We start from the raw sequence: 22,159 nt of genomic DNA on the forward strand, positions 1-22,159 counted from the left end.
CTACATTCAGTCATGATGACCAGGAAGTCGAAAGCTTCTATGAAGACGTGGAATCGGCGATAGGTAAAGTTAAAACAAAATACACTATCTGATGGGCGACTTCAAGGCCAAAGTAGACAAGAAGCAGGCTGGAGACAAGTCAATGGGGGAATGTGGCATAGACACTAGAATAGCAGGGCAGAGTTATTAGTAGACTTTGCAGAACAGAATAATATGCGGATAACGAATACCTTCTTTCGCAAGCGGGATAGCCGAAAGTGGACGTGGAGGAGCCCGAATGGCGAGCCTAGAAATGAAATAGACCTTATACTCTGCGCTAACCCTGGCATCATACAAGATGTGGACGTGCTCGGCAAAGTGCGCTGCAGTGACCATAGGATGGTACGAACTCGAATTAGCCTAGACTAGAGGAGGGAACGAAGAAACTGGTACATAAGAAGCCGATCAATGAGTTAGCAGTAAGACGGAAAATAGCGGAATTCCGGATCAAGCTACAGAACAGGTATTCCGCATTAACTCAGGAAGAGGACCTTAGTGTTGAAACAATGAACGACAATCTTACGGGCATCATTAAGGTGTGTGCAACAGAAGTCGGTGGTAACTCCGTAGACAGAATACCAGTACGCTATTGCAGGAGACGAAAGATCTCATCAAGAAACGCCAATGTATGAAAGCCTCTAATCATACAGCTAGAATAGAACTGCCTTAACTTTCGAAGTTAATCAACAAGCGTAAGAAAGCTGACTTAAGGAAGTATAATGTGGGTAGAATTTAACATGCTCTCAGGAACGGGGGAAGGCTAAAAGCAGTCAAGAAGAAACTAGGAAGTGGCAAGAATCAGATGTATGCGTTAAGAGACAAAGCCGGCAATATCATTACTAATATGGATGAGATAGTTCAAGTGGCAGAGGGGTTCTATAGAGATTTATACAGTACCACTGGCACCCACGACGATAATGGAAGTGCGAATAGTCTAGAGGAATTTGAAATCCCACAAGCAACGCCGGAAGAAGTAAAGAAAGCCTTGGGAGCTATGCAAAAGGGGAAGGCAGCTGGGGAGGATCAGGCAACAGCAGATTTGTTGAAGGATTGTTCTATAAAAACTGGCCACCCTGTACACGCAGTGCCTCATGACCTCGAGCGTACCGGAATCTTGGAAGAACGCTAACATACTCCTAATCCATAAGAAAGGAGACGCCAAAGACTTGAAAAATTATCGACCGATCAGCTTACTGTCCATTGCCTACAAAGTATTTACTACGGTAATCTTAAGTAGAATCAAGAGCACCTTAGACTTCTGTCAAGCAAATGACCAGGCAGGATTCCGTAAAGGCTACTCAACAATAGACGATATTTGCACTATCAATCAGGTGATAGAGAAATGTGCGGAATATAACCAACCCTTATATATAGCTTTCATTGATTACTGTATCGGACACGTGTACTGATTATATCAGCGCGGATGCGCATCGGTGATGCGCAGTGTGTAGAGCGCGCTGCATTCATGTCTTCATAAGCCACGCTGTCAATAAACCTTCGTTCTTTCCTGCACTGACCATGCTGCTGTAAGCGTCGTCTCCCTTGGCACGTTACAATTATGAGAAAGCGTTTGGTTCAGTTGAAACCTCAGCAGTCATGGAGGCATTACGGAATCAGGGTGTAGACGAGCCGCGTGTAAAAATACTGAAAGATATCGATAGCGGCTCCACAGCCACAGTAATCCTCCATAAAGAAAGCAACAAAATCCCAATAAAGAAAGGCGTCAGGCAGGGAGATACGATCTCTCCAATGCTATTCACAGCGTGTTTACAGGAGGTGTTCAGAGACCTGGACTGGGAAGAATTCGGGATAACAGTTAATGGACAATACCTTAGTAACCCTGATGATATTGCCTTGCCTTAGTAACTCGGGGGACCAATTGCAATGCATGCTCACTGATCTGGAGAGGCAAAGCAGAAGAGTGGGTCTAAAAATTAATCTGCAGAAAACTAATGTTTAACAGTCTCGGGTAGAGAACAGCCGTTTACGATAGGTAACGAGGCACTGGAAGTGTTAAGGGAATACATCTACTTAGGGCAGGTAGTGACCGCGTTTCCGGATCATGAGACTGAAATAATCAGAAGAATAAGAATGGGCTGGGGTGCGTTCGGTAGGCATTCTCAGATCATGAACAGCAGGTTGCCAGTATCCCTCAAGAGAAAAGTGTATAACAGCTGTGTCTTAGCAGTACTCACGTACGGGGCAGAAAGCTGGAGGCTTACATAAAGGGCTGTACTTAAATTGAGCTGGACGCAACGAGCTATGAAAAGAAGAATGATGGACGTAACATTAAGGGATAAGAAAAGAGCAGATTGGGTGAGGGAACAAACGCGAGTTAATTACATGTTAGTTGAAATCAAGAAAAAGAAATGGTGGCATGGGCAAGACGTGTAATGAGGAGGGAAGATAACCGATGGCCATTAAAGGTTACGGACTGGATTCCAAGGGAAGAGAAGCGTAGCAGGGGGCGGCAGAAAGTTAAGTGGGCGGATGAGACTAAGAAGTTTGCAGGGACGACATGGCCACAACTAGTACATGACCTGGGTAGTTGGAGAGGCCTTTGCCCTGCAGTGGGCGTAACCAGGCTGATGATGATGATGATCAAGGATCAGAAGCTCACGTCTGAGGAAAGCATGGAGGTGTTCACTGCAGCCTTTTCCTCTTACATACAGCCACTCCTCAATAGGGCCGGACAAGAGCATTTGCGTTAACGCTGCACTTCTCCGTCAGCTTATGCGTATGTACGCGCGAAGTTTAGTGGAGCACTGACAGCAGAGCACACTATACGAGAACCGTACAGTTCCATCAAGGGGGTCCTGACTTCACAGCGGAGTTACTGTCTTTATTGAAAAAGCTTGTGCAGTGCCGCACGGAGACTCTGTACTACATGTGCTTTGATTATCGATGACATGTAACTCAGGAAACATGTTGAGCGTGTGGGCGACAGAGTGGTTGGATATAGGGACTTTGTTACTGGAATGCATGGTCACAGTCTGCCTGTAGCCAAGAATGCATGTGTGTATAATCTCATTGGCTTGAACTTGCGACTTCAGTTGCCAGTTGAGTTTTTTTAATTGATTCATTGACTGGAGCAGAGAGCCGAGCTAAGAAAACAGTGTCTTGAAAAGCTAGCGTCAATAAGTGTTGAGCTTCTTTCACTGACATCTTATGGTGCTGCATCAGACATCACCATGGCGAAGTTGTTCAGTGGAGACCTCCGACCTAACTCTGAGCACTTTTCAACATGCTTTGAGAACCCGTGCGACCCTAACAAAAAAAGTGAAACACAATCTTGGATACGTGTCACATGGTCAAGCTCATCCGTAATTCCTTGGCAACCGTCAGTCACTTATTTGGTGGTGACGACAGCTACGTGAAGTGGGTATGCACACATAAAAGCACGAAAAGAAGGACTGAGGCTAGGCAAAAAACTGACGTGTGCCCATGTGAAATGGGAATAGCAGAAAATGAAGGTGAGGCTCACAGTTCAGGCATTAAGTGCGTCAGTTGCTGATGCTCTGGAGTTTTGTGAGACTGAACTAAAGTTGCCCGAATTGAAATGTGCAAGCTTTACAAGAGTTTTTAGCCATGCATTACTCCACGTGCAGTACTCCAGAAATTGTCTCGCCAAATCGTTCACGGCACCGTGGAGTAAGCAGAACGAAGCTTGCTGGAGGCTGTTCTGTTGCGAAGCCTACGTAATGGCTGTGAACGACCCGAAAGGGTAACCCACATTAGAAATGAAAAACTATTTGACAAGCTGGTCGGTTAACTACATCTTTTTTCATTTCATTTTATTACCTTAATGGCTCCAATAAATGGAACATTACATAAGGGGTGGCAAGAATAAAAATACATAGTCACAATAACAGGAAGTTTTTTACATTTTCGATGAACTTGGATGGGCACCTAATGACAGCAACGTCGTTAGGAAGGCCGTTCCAGTCTGCAGCTGTGCGGGGAAAAAAAAGAATTTGAAAACGTGACAGTGCGTGAGCGTGGACGGGCAACCTGTAGCTGATGGCTGGTGCGGAGAGATATGCGTGTAGGAGGAAGGATATAAAGTGCGATGCGCATAGGGCTATGAAAGAATTTGTGAAATAAAGATAGGCTGGCAATGCGATGACGGAGCGATAAGGGGGATAATGCGAATGCAGTTTTTAAGGAGGAAACGCTGATGTCAAAGGAATATGACGAGTGGATGAAACGAGCGGCGCGATTTCGTACAGATTCAAGATCATTAATTAGGTATGCCTGATGAGGATTCCAAATAGGCGATGCAAATTCTAGTTTTGACCTGACAAATGATATGTAGGCTAACAATTTTACATGTTGAGGAGCATGATGTAGATGGCGTTTTAGAAATCCTAACGTTCTGTTCGCGGATGATATTAGGTTAGTAAGATGAGGATTCCAGGAAAGATCGCTCGAAAGTGTTACTCGTAAATACGTGTACGAATGAAATAGTTCTACCGGAACTTAAGATATTACGTAAGGAAATAGGAGAGAATTGCGGCGACGGTGAATGGACAAATATTTACACTTACGCGGGTTAAGTTCCATTAGCCACTCGTTACACCAGTCCTGGACAGCATTAAGATCACTTTGAAGAGAAGATTGGTCAGCGGTGGAAGTAATAGCACGATATATCACGCAGTCATTCACGAACATACGTATGCTAGATGTTACGTTTAATGGTAAATCATTTATCTATATTGGGAAAAGTAGCGGGCCGAGCACGGATACCCGCGGGAGGCCTGATGTTACAGAGACTGAACTAGAATTCCTATTAATAATGGTGACGAATCGTGAACGATTAGCCGAGAATTCTTCAATCCACTTCAGTATAGTAGAGTCAAAATTTAAGGGGGAAAGCTTTATAAGAAGGCGTTTATGGGGCACTTTATCAAATGCTTTAGTAAAATCTAAAAATATTACGTCAGACTGAAAATTACAATCAAGGTTAGAGTGCAGATCGTGTAAGAAAGCCGCAAGCTGAGTCTCGCAGGAGTAACTACGGCGAAACCCGTGCTGGGCAGGATTGAAAAAGTTATTCGAGTCGAGAAATGCCATGATGTGAGTATAGATGACATGTTCCATGATTTTGCAGGGAATACTAATTTGATAAATGGGACGGTGATATAGAGGCGAGTTCTTGTTACCTGATTTGTGGACTGGAACGACCTTCCCTTGTTTCCATTCTTTGGGCAGTTGGCCTGTGAGGAGTGACTGAGTGAATAACATGCACAACAGGGATGAACATGTATCTTTGGTGTTCTGCAATATCTTAGCGTTGATGTTGTCAATGCCAGCAGAGGATGAAAGCTTTAAGTTTTCTATTAGGGACAAAATCTCTTCTGAAGAAAATACAAGTGAAGGCATTGTCTCCTGAATAATTGCGGGGTTTGGAGAAACAGCCGGATCGGTTTCATTAGTAAACGCGGATAAAAAGCTGCCTTAAAAATGTTGGCGCATTCGGATTCACAGATAGTTTCACCTGATGCATCGGTGAGGGAAATTGTGCGTGTATTCTGGGGATTAATGACTTGCCAGAACCTACGGGGGTTAGTAGACAACATGTTTGGCAGGTCATAATGAAAGAAAGAGTGCTTGGCTTCTCGCATATTTTGTAGGTAAGTTTTTTCAGCTGCATAATACTTGTCCCAAGCGTTCTGAATAGGCCGCAACTTGGCGGAACGAAAAAGACGCTTCTTTTTGTTTTCAAGACGTTTGAGTGTGTTTGTGAACCAAGGGTTTAGGGGGTTAGTTCTTATATTTATGCTCGGAATAAACCTGTCAACCAAACCTTCAATGTTTGTCTTAAACAAGTACCAGTTATCGTGGATAGTTCTTTGATTCAAGTCAGACTGAAAACGGGGTAAGAATGTGCGAAGTTCATTATTTATGGCAGTATAGCTGCCTTTATCATAAAGTAAGATGGTACGTATGCTAGTTGTCCGTGAAAATGGTTTAATCGTGAAGTCGGCTTGTATAACTTGGTGATCGCTGACGCCTGGTAGATGCGTGATGGAATGAACGTATTCCAGATTATCCGTTAATATTAGGTCGAAAATGTTAGCGCAGTCCTCAGTTACACGGGTTGGCTCCGATATAATTTGAACAATATTAAAATTAAGGCAAACATCAAGAAATTCGTTAGCATCTTTATTACCTGTGGTAGTTAGATTATGCCAATCAATACTCGGGAAATTGAAGTCTCCAAATAAAAGAGTACAAGTGTTTGGACGCTTCGTTTTAATTTCATTTATTGCATTATTCAGTTTTGTGGGGAAATCCGGACTGTTAGGAGGCCTGTAGCAAACGCCAATCAAAACGGACTGAGCTGAAGCGTGACATAAGACCGATAACATTTCTATGTCTGATGAAATATTAATGGTTGTACATGATAGTTCATGTCTGGTTGCAATCAGTACCCCCCCCCCCCTCCCCTCCTATCTGGGCGATCCTTGCGGAAGACACGGAAATTAGGCAAGTCGGCAAGAACTTCACTATCACAGATGTCGCTGTTTACCCACGTTTCCATCAAGATTAGTGGGTTGCTGGCGGAAGATAAGACGATATTTGAAATAATGTCGCATTTTGAAATGAAGCTGAAACACCCGTGTGCTTAGATTTAGGTGCACGTTAAAGAACCCCAGGTGTTCGAAATTTCCGGAGTCCTCCACTACGGCGTGCCTCATAATAAGAAAGTGGTTTTGGCACGTAAAACCCCTCAATTAAATTTTTTTGAAATGAAGCTGCGCACGTTAGAGAAAATAGCTGACAATGAAAGTGCTTGTTGTTGAACATGCTTAGAATGGCCTGTCGATTGACCGTGAGATGACTGCTATTTCACTTCTTTTACTGTTTGTGAAGCTTCATCGAATGTGTAGCGTTTCGGACCAATGTGCAAAGTTTTGAAGCGCAGGGAGAACTTATCGGATTCCGATCTGGCATAGGCTACAAGATTTTTGCGTGTGTTACGGACGGAAGCGCAAAAGTCTTCGCCAATGCTGTACTTCGTGCCTTTAAGTTTATAACCACATCATATAATGCGTTCTTTAGTTTTGGACGATGTGAATTTTACTATGATAGGCCTGGTACGATTAGGTGAGTGACGCCCGAGACGGTGAGCACGCTCTATTAAATCAGGGTCGATGTCAAAGCTTAGTTGTTGAGAGCAATGGCGAATGGCAGTTTGTTCTGAGTCTGCAAAGGTTTCAGCGGGGTTAGTGTCCGGAACATTGTAAAAAATGAGATTGTTACGACGGGAGCGATTTTCTGCGTCGTCCACTTGTGCTTCCAGTTTGTCGACCTTACAGGTAAGTTCGATTGTTTAAGTTTTCAGGGTGTCTATTTCAGAGTGGAGAGCAGAAAGGGTAGTGTAGTGGGATTCCAGAGCGTCCATGCGCTTGTTGAGGTCCACCAATGCTGTGTCAGTAGTTTTCAGCTGTTGTTTAATGTCTTGTAAATCAGACAATAACGCGGTTTGCGCGGTAGTTAGTTTCTGGAGCTCGGCAAGTACGGTGTCGAAACGGTCGGGGCCTGGGTTAGTTTCTACGTCACCCGACAATAGCGAGAGAATACGAATAACATGCCAACATTCGGCAACAATACAGGCACAGCACTGAGGGCTCGGTAGCTGCATCAGGAAAAGGTTAGTACTTTTTTTAGCGTACAGAGAAAATTTATTACCAACCTGCATCGTGAAAAGCAGCGGATTAGTAGACTGCACTGTCGCGCAGCTACCGGGCCCACAGAGCGGTGGCGATGAGCGCACGGGTTTTCTAGCAGCAGCGGATGATGTTCCTGGCGATGGGGTTGTCCACTGATGATCCGAGATGCGGTAGACTGATGGCAGGTGGAGCACTGACGATGTGGCGGGTTGATCCAAGATGTGTTGATTGTGGTAGGGCAGGTTCACGGAAGGCACAGATCCACGGGAGGCAGACGGTGGAACGGTTACAAGTAGGCGGATGGCGAGAGAAAACACCTGCATCGTGAAAAGCAGCGGATTAGTAGACTGCACTGCCGCGCAGCTACCGGGCCCACCCACTGGAAACGTTCTTTAGATGTATTAGAGGACGAGGTGGGTGCAATAATAACCCGACAGCAGTACAGTTCACGGCCTCGTACAAAGGACTTCTGGTGCAAACTGAAGTAAAATCTTCGCAGTGGTAAACTGCGCACAAGACATCGTGTTCATTCATTCCAGTCATTTTCCGCCCACTTTCACTTTCACTTATTTATAAATTCTACATTTCACTTAAATAAACGAATAATTCTCCCTACGCTTTCCTTCTTGTCATTGTCTATCGGATTTATGTGGTTTGGCTTACGAAAACCAGGCTTCTCAGTTTCCTGTCTGGTAACGCACAAACAATCACGCCGTAACTCATTACAGGGAAGTGTGCACGCTGTTGTATTCAGCAAAATATAAACAATTACAGAATGATCGAATGGCCAAGAGGGCTACGAAATCAGGAAATACGAGCAGCCCAGGTAAGTTGATCCCGCCTTGACAAGTTGAAAAAGCCAAATTTGGTGTTTCACCATTCATTGATGGTCACAACATAGTTCTGGCTCTCGCTAGTGTTATCACTTGTCTATGTTCTCGCCAATATGCTATACGACTACATAGCGGACTCATCATGTATTTGTACATTTAATACAAGCAGTCTTAAAGAGTCGTGCGACATGGTACTAAACCGTAACAGCTCAAGCGCTCAGATAACCTTGAAAGTGTTCAATACATTTTAATTTTTTGCGACGCTGATGTAGCTGCGACATTTCCCCGTGATAAAGCGCACTGGTCTTTATTGCATACTTTTTAAGACGTGTGTTCTTTTTCTCGTTAACAGTATTATGTCACGCCGGCATACTCACGTATTTGTCTAAATTATACCTAACTATTTTGGCTGGAGGACACATATCAGTTTAATTTTCAAACCAGAAACATTTCACTGTTTCAGCTGTTTTGACAATATACTCGTGCCAAGTAAGGGTGCTGTATAAGGGGATACCCAGATAATGGACCCTTTTTAAGCACAAGAAGGTATTGTTAATGAAAAACCATATAAAAGAAACAGAGTCGAAATAAAAGCAAAAACGCATAGCAATAAAGAATGTCATAGCAGTGATAGCAATCAGCAATTCTTAAGGATCACCATCACAAGAAGCGTCCACTTGCACAGGACGCAAGCGCACGGTAACGCATTCGTAGGTCACCGGGCCCGCTGTGGGATAGCTGTGGCGACCCACAGTTGCTGCCCGTGCATTCGAAGGGACACTTCACCCAGCATTCGTTGACGACGATGCACGGGCCGTATAACGTAACACTATTCCAATATATTTTTATTCCAATCTACTGACGTCAAAATTGCGTAACGGATGACGCAAGCATCGGGCGGTCACCCGCAGCGTTTTCAGGACAAACCGATCAAATGCTCCCCCCCCCCGTTCATAGGAGGTTACTTTCGTTTGCTTGAAGAACGAACAACATTACTTGCACTGAGCGGCTTGTCTTATCTAATTGGCTCACAAGAGGCGACGAGCATACTCAAGTGGAAAGGGATTCGATGGAGCCGAGCCACTGCACTGAATATCGATAACCGGATGAAGAGGGCGGTGCCGGCGTCTGCGATTGGTCCGCTTTGTCTTACTTCGCTTGCGGTGGCTCGTCGACAATCGCGGCGGCATGCAACAGAACCTTAAGAATGACGCTAAAACAGATCATCCGCAAAGAAGAGTTGGTAGAACGAGGACGTAAAGGTGCCGAAAGTTCTCGAAAACGTTACACGGCCACACAAAAAGTTTTATTAGACGCAAATAAGCCCATTCTCTCCGGCAGGGGCGAGTAGCCAGTGCCGGAGCGATCGGCGGCATCCATCTTTTATTCCTTTCGGAACGAGGCAGCCTGGGGCTATTCAGAAGAAAATTCAGTTTTGTTCGGCATATTAATAACTCTTTAACGCGTACGCGTCACTTTGACGCGGTAAGTTCTTGCGGTTTTGTGACGTCGCATGAGAGGCAGGTGAAGTGGGTGAAGCCCGAAAACTTTTGACCAATAGCCGAGGGCTGATGGCAAAAAGGCGTCGAATCAGAAATAATATTTTTGTTTGGTTTGGTCAAATTATGCATAATCAGTGTGTACACGGCATATCAGATGTGGAGCTATCGCGGTTTTCGTGACGTCGCGTAACAGATAGGTGAAGGGGGGGGGGGGGTCCAAAAAAGTTTTTTACCAATCGCGGTGGGCCCATTGCAGAATTTGAATAGAAAAGTTTGGAATAGTTTTACGTTATGGCGGTCATGTCTCGGCAGCTGTGCCATCCAGTCTGAGAAATTCATGCAGCTACGCTCCCGATGTTTCCACTGGACAGCACTGGGCGTGGCAATGTAACAGTGACGTCACCACCTCGGCTCTCGAGGTCTTCTGTAGTTTGCAAGAGGACAACATGCAAGCGCTGGTAGTTCTTTCGTCTGCGCAAGGCGCATAAGCGGTCACATTTCCTGAGCTGCAAGTTTACGTTTCTAAACAACTGTAATGTCATAATTTTCGAATAGGCACCCTGCAGTGCAGTTTGCCCGCGACCTCTGTGCCATCTACGAGTGATGTTCAGGGACGGCCAGCGTCGAAGCAAGCAAAACGGGAGAGATGCTGCATACATTCGCAATGACACTTTCGATCGCTTATCCCGAGGCAAGACTATTCGAGTGGCGAAAATGTCGTAGTGCGCTTGTTCTGCACGTGACTGGACACGTTCCCAATCGATATCAGAAGCGGGAGCGATTGATCTCGTCCAAGCGCAGTGCACTCGGACAAGCGGCGAAAAGTAAGCCACTGTCGTTTGGAAGGGTGTACCATTTTCATCGCTTCTCGAGCATCCGACCACGTTGGGGCGAGAAACGCTGCAGCGCCCTCTGGACAGCGCACGGTGCCTATAACGCGAGTTACCGGTCACAGTATTTCGTGTTTCACACACTATAAAACAAAACTGTGAGACACCGACCGTAAGAAGGAATCCGCTTTTTTTTTACTTATTGTTTATGTGGATGGTCTTTAGCGGCTTACTCGTGTTAAGAACTAATCTCTTGAATACCTCATTTTTATGATAGATGCAATCACGCCGCTGACATTCATGCCAGTTTCGTGTCCCGTCCAGTGTGTTGTGTTTCACGCTTACCTCCAAAGGCATTGAGTCTTAAATTTACTGGGTGTTTTTTTATCTTAGAAAGCCAAATTTGTTTTAAATTGCCTGTGGCAGATAGCATGATTGTAACCCTTGATCTAGAGTACTCAATCAAGCGGCCATTAGTAGTACCAGAAATTGATATGCTTAATTAAATAATTTACATAATTACACTTGTTAAGCGTTAAAATGATTACGGTGCATAATTAAATCCAGGAATTATAGCCGGTGCGTTCGCAAGGCATATCCACCATCATCATGAGCCTGTTTTGTGTCCACTGCAGGACGAAGGCCTCTCCCTGCGACCTCCATTTACCCCTGTCCTGCGCCAACCGATTCCAACTAGCGCCCGCTAATTTCCTAAATTCATTGCTCTTCCGCCGTCCTCGACCGCTTTTCCCTTCTCTTGGTCCCATTGTGTAACCCTAATAGTCCAACGGTTATCTAACCGGCGCATTACATGATCTTCCCAGCTCCACTTATTTTTTTTCTCTTGATGTCAGTTAGAATAGCCGTTTGCTCTCTGATCCAAGCCGCTGTCTTTCTATCTCTTAACGTTATGCCTAGAAATATTCGTTCCATCGTTCTTTGCGCGGTCCTTAAAATTCTCTTCAAGCTTCTTTGTCAGTATCCAAGTCTATGCCTCATATGCCAGCACTGGCAAAACGCTTGATAACATTGCAAATATGGAAGCAGACAGAGCGGCAGCCACGGCCAGCCGAGTCCACTGTAGAGGCACCATTTGCTGCGCGCACGGTTTCACCCGTCCCTCGCGTTTTATTTCGTCGTTGTTTTTGTATCGCAAGTTTGGTAGGTGCCATAAAATCGAGGTTTGAGCGCTTTTTGAGAAAGCGTGTATACTATTGCCATCTTCGACTGGTCGTTTCTGAGCGCTCTGGAGCGCTCTCGCGAGCGGCGTTGTCTTCGGCTGGTTGAAAGAGGGTGCCCGCCCTGCGTTCGGCTGGTTCTTCTCGATTGCTCTCCTCCACCTTCGAGCGCTCTGAGGCGCTCCGAGCCCTGTCGTCGGAGCAGTCGTCGAAATTGAAACGTCATCGCAGAGCCGCGTTGCTGCTGTTGGGGACGGCCCACCGTAACCTGGGCAACCTAGGCCACTGCGACGAACGCTCGTCCCGCCGGCGCGTCCGCCGGTTTTCCCGGCAGCGCCGGGAGCTTTCGATAAGCGAAACATCGGACGTTGGTAGTAGTCACGTGGTTTAGCATCTGCCATTGCCTCCTCCGAGAGCGTGTCGCACGTTTGGCTTGCGCGCTCGTCCTCTACCTCTGAGCTCGGGGAACGCCGGATCTGCCCGACTCTGCTTCGGGGGATGGAAGCGACCAGCCGAAGATAGCATATGGAAGCTCCGGTTGATGCGCATTCGACCGAGAATGTCTCGACGTAAGCTTGAGCGCTTGGAGCATGAGTTTCACTTTTTTGCATTAAACCACTTTTATTCATTCAGTAGTTACAACACCGCGGAATTTAAAAGAGGTTATCCTGAGCACTAAGAAGCGATTTCTACAAGTTAATGGCTTGCTCATTGTTTATATAATGACAGAAATCTTGTCGATTTTCACTTAAGAGATCGAACAAAAAAGGCAGTCATTGAGACTCAAAATGCACTAATGGCAATCGAGCACGTGCGCAATGCGTGTTGAGTTAAGGGAGGGTGACCGTGGCTACCACATGCTGGTTATATTTTCAGTTCTCATTACCAGTTTATAGCCAAATAGGATGTGGTAATAACTTTCTTCTCAGACGAACACCATCATCGCCATTATTTACATCCAGTACGAAGGCCTCTCTCTCAGCGATCTCCAATTACCCTTATCTGGTAACGTGGGGGAATATATGTGCTCTAATTTAGAATGACGCGCAACAACACCCATTTCTGTGTTCAATGTTTCCTGAATGAGTGAAAATATAAACACCGATATGAAGTGCCAGCATAGGCGGACATCGTTCGTGTACCTACACGGTAGTGCAATAATCAATAAAACTTGTTCGACAATTCTTGCGTTTGCATAACACTGTCTTCTAAATACATTTCTTAATGTGAAATAATGTTCCGACAAATCTAAAATTGCATGTGTGATACCAGTATTTTACACTGCTGTTACCTTAATTTGGGCCACAGAGTCGACACTTGCTAAGTGCGTCGAACGCCGTTACGTTTGTAGAAATCGAAGCTAAACAAATGTATCACGGGAAATTGCGCTCTACCTCAAGGTGCCAACACACGATGAGTAAATAAAGTAGACGGCATCGTGAATTTCATCAGAGAGCACGCGCCACTGCACCAGAACGATGGAAGCTAAGCTGTAACCGAAAGGTCCCCGCGGCGGCTTTCGCATGCTCGTGTTAAGAACTTGAATACAGAATTATCATGACAGATGCAATCAAGCCGCTGACATTCACGCCAGTTTCGTGTCCCCGCCAGTGTGTTGCCCATCACGCGTCATGACGTGACGAGTGATGGGCAAGGGTGGCACCGCTCACGTCATGGTGGGGTAACGAACATGAACCCGCAAACAGTGATCGTGAGAAAAACGATAGCAAAAGTGTTCCGCGATATACAGGAATGCCTATTTTTAGGCTGTAGTGTTCTGTGGAGCAGTTGTTTATGCAGAGACACTAGACTTGGTGTTCAAGGAATCGAAAAAATACATAACTAAACAAAGCCCTAACTCTGTCATCATATCGATGTCATCCCTGATGGCGATTCTAACGGAAAATTTTCCCTCTCCGTACAAACACATTCTGGTAGCTGTCGGTACGAAGCGACGACGGAGTACTTCTGCAGCATTGCTGTCAGGTTGCTTGGCGCATCTTGGCAGCTGTTTACGAACAACTGTGAGGGTGACTGGCATCCTAGGGTTTCCGGCTAATCGGTATTATTTTTGTTCACTTCGCTAAGCAAGGTATTCCTCCGAGCTTTATTGTCCAAACTGGTCGAAAATATTGCTTTCATTGTGCGGGTAAGTTGTGAGTAATGGAAGCTACGCTTAATTCATCGGCCATTATTGTTAGCCGCTTCTATGAGTTCTTAGTCCTCTCTTTACCTTCGTAACCATGTCAGGCGGTTCGCTTCGAAGAATTTTCCCGACCTCGATGGTTTTTCATGTGATGGCATCGTTCCAACTCTTCGTGTCGTTCCGAATGGCGCGATAGCTTGGCAGCCTCGAATCGAAGGTTCAGGTTCAGCGCGTCACATATTTGTCACTTGATGTTTTTCACTTGGTCCTTTGACGTTTCGAAAAGCAGGAGCTCCGCTCACGAAGCCCGTTCCCGCACAGACCAGCCCGAGCAGTCGTGCGACCGGATCGCGCCTGGTGCGCAGGGTCGTTACCGGCCGCGCCTCGGGGAGAGGCGAGCGCGGAGGGCGGCCGGCGCAGAGAGCACGGTGCCAGCCGGCAGCGAAATGGGCCCGCAAGCCGACGGTATACCGCCGAAGCCTGCTGTGGAACCAGAGAGCGCCTGCGCACAGGTAAGCGAATGACCGGATCCCTGCTTGTATACGTTTCCGTTCCCGTGCGCAGCGTAGCTTCCCACGCAGTTCGAGTGGCGAAAATGCTGAGAGCGTGACAGCGTTCGTTTGGTGATGAGTCCAGTGATACGAGACGCGTTACGATTGCTGCGAAAACGATTACCGTATTTTTCTAGGCGTAGTCCGCCGGCCATACAAGTATATAAATTTCGCACGGTGCAGACTATCTATGGTTGCGGAATACACATAATTTTATTCTTTAAGACAATGGCTGCGTTGACAAAAACGTCGCCACACTGTGACTGCACATTTTTTCCGTGTTGTCACCCAGCGAAACCAGCTCCGAAGTTATATTCACTGCACACGAGCAATGTTTCCAGCTCATACGTTACCACCTCATTTCAGCATAAGTGATCTCACGCAGTGCGCGCAAAACACGACGACAGTCGTCACCGCACCGAAAACGCCAAGAGCCTTCGCAGCGTTCTTCAAGCTCAGGGTATTCGAGTATGTGTACGAAATAAACATTCCGAAGACGATGAAGACAGCGAGCCATTCAAATGTGGCGTGCTTAACTGTTGTTCTAAAAGCCCCGACTGAGTGACTTGGACGATTTTTATAATTGCCTCTTATATGCAGTCTAATGAAGGAGCTACACTTTTTTATTTTGTATTTTTATTTGTACATAGTGCAGCCCTATTGCGCTGTTGCAGGAGTGGCTTTGAAAAACACAACAATGACAAATAAGAAAGTCAATATGAACAATACAGACGCAACGAAAATAACTACCTATTGACTGGTCGCTAAAAATAAGTTTAAAGGCAGAGAACGAGTATTACCACGAAAAGATTTCCAATATTCAATAGCACGGGGAAGGAAACTGTATATAAATGTGACTTTACGGGCAAAATAAGGCGCCATGCATAGGTGATGGTGACTTCTAGTATTGGATGGTTTAGCAGCATTTAGATCTGATGAAATCCGGCAAGAGGAGTGAGTAATGCAATGGAGATTCTGTGCGTCGGCGATCTGAGGGTGGTCGAAAGCCTACGTATGGAAGCCGGTGAAATATCTCCGTCGAACTTGTGGCTTATGAAGCGAATCGCTTTCTTTTGGATGGCCTCGATTTGATTAATGTCGCATTGCTTGTGCGGATTCCATACGGCATGTTCTAGTAAAGGCCGGATTAGAAATTTATGCACCTGTATAGTTTTAGGATCCCTTGGGGTCAATGTGCGGCGCAGATAGCTTAACTTGTTCAGTGCCTTTGATTAACGAAGGCTTTTTGCTTACCTAGCGTACACTATCTGCAGACAAGCTGAAAAAATCACTTTCTGTTCAAGTTTGTCCTTGCAGACTACACAGAGGATGCGGAATATCTAAGAAAATACTTTTGTCCTAAGCATAAGCGGATCCCTGCGCACAAGGTGAGGACCATAGACCGGGAAATAAGCCAGTTAACAGATGGTCATAACTAGCAGGCTCTTCATAAAAAGGGTTGCAGGGCTCCTTCATATCAATGGGACTGGTATAATGAGGATGAAATATGTATAAACATAAACATAAATAACTACAGAGCAGAAAAGTGTGTCTTTGCACTTGTGCGGAAGAACCCCTTTAGGTCCGAATTACATTTATCCTTCAAAAACCTTATTTTAATCCTTATTTTATCCTCAGGCTGAATAGAAAGAGACGCCAATAGAACCGTTCTAAAATTTTGCGTCTTTAGGTTAACTTATTGACACTTGCAGATGCACTTTCAAAGAATGCACCCTATATAAGATTTTAAATGCGGAAAGAAAAATAGCAGTCTTATATTAGGTGACGCAATGTCACTTCATAAATTCGCTTTGTACGACGCTGCGCAGCAGAAAACGACGAAGAGATATAAGACATTGCCATAAATTTTTGCCACACCATTAGACACCCGGTCGCTTATCTCTAGGCCCACTTTATGAAAGACTTCGCGTAAAGTTATTACATTAGCAGACCTGGGGCGCTATAACGTAAAACTATTCCAAACTTTTCTATTCCAATTCTGCTATCAGCCCTCCGCGATTGGTCAAAAACTTTTTTCGACCACCCCCCATTTCACCTGTCTGTCACGCGACGTTACAAAAACCGCAATACCTCCCCATCTGATATGATGTGTGCACACTGATTATGCATGATTTGACAGAAAAAAGAAAAGCAGTTATTTCTGATTCGACCCCTTTTCGCCATTAGCCCTCGGCTATTGGTAAAAAGTTTTCGGGCTGCACCCACTTCACCTGCCTGTCACGCTACGTCACAAAACCGCACGAACTCACCGCGTCAAAGTGACGTGTACGCGATAAAGATGCATTAATATGCCGAACAAAACTGAATTTTTTTCGGAATAGCCGCAGGCTGCCCCGTTCCGAAAGGAATAAAAGATAGCTGCCGCCGATCGCTGAGACGCTGGCTACTCGCACCTGCCGGAGAGCATGGGTGTATTTGCGTATAATAAGACTTCTTGCGTGACCGTGTAACGTTTTTAAGCACTTTCGACACGTTTACTACCTCATTCTGCCAACTCTTCTTTGCTGAGGGTCAATTTTAGCATCATTCTTAAGCTTCCGTTGCATGCCGCCGCGATTTTCGCCGAGCCACCACAAGCTAAGTAAGGGAAAGCCGACCAATCGCAGACGCCGGCACCACCCTCTTCATCCGGTTATCGGTTTTCAGTGCACTGGCTCTGCCCTAGTGAATCCCTCTCCACTTCAGCGTTCTCCTCGCCTCTTGTCCGCCAATTATATACAACAAGCCGCTCAGTGTAGGCGATGTTATTCGTTTTTCAAGCAAACAAAAGGGACCTCCTATGAACTAGGAGAGCGTTTGATTGGTCTGTTCAGACAACCCTATGGGTGACCGCCCGGTGCTTGCGTCGGTGGTTACGCAAATTTGACGTCAGGAAATTGGAATAGAAACATATTGGAATAGTTTTACGTTATAGGGCCCCTGTATCCAGAAGTTGTTAAGATGTGTGAAGAACGTTTCCAACGTTATGGTGAACAGAAATTCTGCAAGTAAACCAGGGTATGAAACCGAAAAAAAATATCGATGTGATGGGAATTCAAAGCCCTCTTACACATAGTACGTGTAAAGTGTAAAAAATAGCGTGTTCGTCTGAACCGCAACAATATCTAACTTACTGCAGACGACGTGTGGCATGCACGCCAAGATTACCTCGTAAGCAAAACACGATGTGTAAGAAATCCTGGAATAACACGATGCCTGACGTAGGAAGCATTCTCGAGAGCGTATACGCTCACCCCATCGTTTTCTTAGTTAGCGCAGGCCCTTGAACATCTGGAAGTTGATGTCGCTCCGGAGAGGAACCACGAGTGCGACTCCTTTCACAGTTTGCCACAAGCGCAGATACCCAACGCGGGCAGTAAAGAACAGCGGCGTCGGCATGTGTAGTCAGTCGGGCTGAACGCCAGCCTTCCGGCACGCGCTTCACGGCGGAACAACGTCGAGTGCGTGGGAAAAATATCCCCGCCAATCGAGCACTCGACGTCGATCTCGCACACTTGTCGACATCAGTGGCGCTGTAGGGTCACAAGGGTGCAGCGAAAGGCCCACATAAGATACACTGAACTCGCATGCCCTTCGTGTTGTGCTCCACTCACTTAAGCAGAGCCGGTAGAAGGGGCGAGGACGTTGAATGTCTCGCGATTCGGCTCTAGGCAGAGTTGCCGTGGCGCTGCAGGGGCGCACGGCTGGTTGGGCGCAGTGACCTGAAGGAGCCGGTCGTTGTGATGCCGATGACGCCACCAGGGTCGCCTTGTATTGCTGCTTCTTTTTTTTTATTCTCGCACGTGTGCGATGCACCCTGTGCGTGCCGCCTAAATAAATACGCGCATGTGCGCTCTCGACGCGCTTGTAGGTATACATATCGGATACACATGACATTTCATGATGTTCGTATATATACATATATATAAATATATTTGCAACTGGATTGCGCAAACACCATGAAATGTCTTGTGTGTGTAATATAGAATGCTCGGGTTAATACAACAAAATGCCCTTGTCTATAAGAAACGTGCCTAGTGCTTACGTCGCACTACTGTGACATCAGCATACTCATATTCTTTGGCTTCATGCATTTGCTACTGCACTGGTGGCGAACGAACTCCGGCGGATGATCTGCGATGTCAGAAGCAACACGAATTGACATAGCATTACGTAAATTACAACTTCAACGTTGCGGTCTGTAGCAGAGAAAGAAGCGATCATTCGGCATTTCGCTCAGCTGCAGCATGAACGAGGCTGGTTGGTGCCATTCCGCGTGTGAAACTTCCTTCTTCAGTAGCTGCAGGTGGCACGGAGCTATGCGCTGGTTAAGTGCCGAAAGAAGAAATGCAAAGCGCACACGCAAGCCAAGGCGAACGATGCAACGGCCGCTGCCCGGCGGTCGCGACACGCCCACCCCAAAAAGGTGACGGCACCGATTCGCGACCCCAATGCACGGTTTCGAGAACGCACACCGTTTTCCCTCGCCTTTCTGCCCGCGCGTCTTCACCCAGAAACGAGCGCCTTTCGAGGTCTTTGATTCTCCAAAAATTAAGCGCACTATTTATTGGTTCTCATTTCCACCCGTAACGTCTCTTGTTGTCGGTGGTTATATTTCTGAGAAGAAAAAAACACATTTATTGACATCTATTGGTGGATAATTTCTTGCCCTGAGCTTATGGCGTTTTCTGCGGCTCTGGTGTTGTGCGGCTAAGGACGAGGTGGCGGGATCAGATCCCGGCTGCATTTACATGGGGGCAGAATGCAAAAGAAACGTACACATGCCCCGTGCATATCAAGCGGTTGTTTTAGCACGTAACACCTCAGGATTCAATTCCGTTCGTGTTTTCTGTTCGACGAATACCTGGTTCGCTAATTTTTCTGGCGCTGAAACATCCTCCTCAACACTGTAGTTGCATCTGACACGCAGCGTGAGAATGCTTCCGTGGAGCGGCCTACTGCAAATGCACTGCGCCGCACGGGGATGTGGCTATGAATAAATTAAGGGGGCGCATCTGATCTTCGAGTAGAAATTAAAAAATGCACCTGTATATGCAACATTACGCGTGTACATATCTACCATGAGAGAGAGAGAGAGAGAAACTGACACGGGAGATGTGATCCCTCCTAACATTAGTGAAGTTGTATACGCCTCGTGCACCGCCTATAGAGGTAGTGTTCCTGTATATGCAGCATATACAGGACCGCTATATAGAGGCGCCACTGAAAACCACCTAGCGGGCGCTTCCAACAGTGCACGCGAGAGCAGTAGCAGACGACAACCCTTTGCAGCAAGGATGGCTGAAGTTCGCGGCTGTGATTTCTCCTTTGTTCGGGTGCCAGGCTGCTTCTTCTGCGGTGACAGCTGTAGGGAAGATGCTGACCTCTGTGCGCGCGGGTATGAACACGATGGTAACGGTGTTTGGGACATGGTCCACATACGTGCAAGGCGTGTCCCACAGACAAACGTCATGAACCCGATTTACACGACGTGGAGCTCATGTTCACTAGCCAATAAATTTTGTTGAGTGATGCGACCTCTCGATGTTCTTTTTTTATTCTACTCTTGCCGCAATGCTGCTTCTGTACCTGAATAATAAGCACCCGTCGTTAGTGCAGACTTATATAAAACAAATCCGCACGGTGCAATCTCTGCATACGACGCTGTGATTTTTCTGCCGATGAATACATGTGACATCGCCGAATAAGCGCAGTCGAAGTCGGCTCAAGGAGAGTAATTGCCAATTTATTGATGGAAACGCGTACACTAGCCAACGAAGTCACCAAACACACGGGTTAATAAAACCGCGTGTTAGTGCTTTACCGCCGATGCAATTCTACTGCATACGCCGATGAATTACCGTTCCCGCTGCAGTTTGTGCAATTTTAACTTCCCCAAGGGAGCTGCTTGGAAACGTACAAAGCTAAAGACTGACTAACTTTTCAGTACTTTTTTATATTACTAGAGATAGGTGCCACATGATATATTTAAAGGCAGAGCAGCGCCAATCAAAGTAGATGAGCGCTGGCGACAAGGCCCGGCTTAATAGTCTGCAGCGTAAGTATAAGAAAGCATTCAGTTGAGTACAAAACTCACATGCAAGAAGGGACTACGTTGTGAAACAAACAAATCACTCGGCGTGTTATGTTTGCTCAGGCAGCATCGAGGTGTGATGACTTCCCAAACGGGACGCGAACTTTTCAGCGAGAAATGGAACAAAAATACCACATGCAGCAGCTATTAGCGATTCTCGCCCCCGAACTACCTATTTTCTAAACACATTTCCAAAAACGCAAACAAAAATTGGAGGACGCTTAAGCTTCGCCTTCAAGAGTGGAACGCGATAGCGTTCCCGTCGACCCGCCAATGGGTGTAAGACAATGGGCTACAGGGCAGCCATCACTTACGAGGCGCCCCGCATCAGACGCGGTGAGCGTCGAGCCATATGGTCGAGCAACGCGGCGTTCGGCGCAGCAATGAAACGTGCGCCTGAGCAAGCGGAGCGAACCAAAGAACTCGGTATCCCGGAGGGGGAAATGATGCACGCCAGCCAAACGCGGTGATCGGCACGGGCAGAGAGATAGAGAGATAGTGATCTAAAGAAAGGAAGGACGCTTGATTCTGCGGAGGGAGCGAGGCGAAGCGTTGTCAGGGGAGAGAGTCCGAACCGCGACAGCTCCAATGCGCGCGTGGCGCGCCATCTGTCGGGGCAGCGCCGTACATGGAGAGGAGGGGCTCTTCTGTATTTGCCGCAAGATGGCTCTCCGTGTGCGGAAAGCGCAGAAGAAATGCAGCGAAACGTACTTCGCTACTCGTGTAATTGCGACTTCTGTAAGTTACATGTTCATAATTACCTATATACACCACAGTATAACTTTCCACGGCTCGTTTCGAAGGCAACACCGCATTCACTAGAGGCGCGTTTGTACCTTTTGGAAGCATCGAAATCGTGGCTGAGTGGTAGCGTCTCCGTCTCACACTCCGGAGACCCTGGTTCGATTCCCACCCAGACCATCTTGGAAGTTGCTTTTTATTTATGGAGTGCCTGCCGTGATTTATCGCTCACGGTCAACGCCGCAAAAACGCTGACGCCGACGCCGACACCGACGCCGACACCCGACGCCGACACCGACGCCGACGACACCGGCTTTTCTGCGACACGAGCTCCTTAACGCTATCGCGTTAATATCTAAGATGCCCTCGGGCGAAAAGAATAAAGCTGTTAAAGAAGCACTTCCTTGGTATCATTCTGATAAGACAAAGCGTGATTCATACCCTTTACAAACGAGGCAGGGTGAAAACTTCGCAGCTCAAAAGAATCGACAAGAGTTATGCATGGAGCAACTATCAACAGTTAAACATGTGCGAAGCCACGCATAAAATGGATGTAAAAGCATGAAGTT

At 46.5% G+C, this 22,159-nt stretch overlaps 1 protein-coding gene across 9 annotated transcripts in view; it reads left to right on the top strand.

Moving 5' to 3' along the window:
• Window positions 1–22,159, top strand: part of LOC135908840 (monocarboxylate transporter 12-like) — a 277,154-nt gene that overhangs the window by 106,148 nt on the left and 148,847 nt on the right. For 5 of the 9 annotated variants that reach the window (XM_070533458.1, XM_070533456.1, XM_070533457.1 and 2 more), the window contains one exon: window positions 14,494–14,716. In XM_070533458.1, the coding sequence (XP_070389559.1) occupies window positions 14,494–14,716 (223 nt within the window). Of the gene's footprint in view, window positions 1–14,490; window positions 14,717–22,159 lie in introns of all 9 variants that reach the window. The other 4 variants (XM_070533462.1, XM_070533463.1, XM_070533459.1 and 1 more) reach the window with 2 other exon arrangements.

The sequence above is a fragment of the Dermacentor albipictus genome, chromosome 2 (assembly GCF_038994185.2).
Source record: "Dermacentor albipictus isolate Rhodes 1998 colony chromosome 2, USDA_Dalb.pri_finalv2, whole genome shotgun sequence".
Classification (NCBI taxonomy): Eukaryota; Metazoa; Arthropoda; class Arachnida; order Ixodida; family Ixodidae; genus Dermacentor; species Dermacentor albipictus.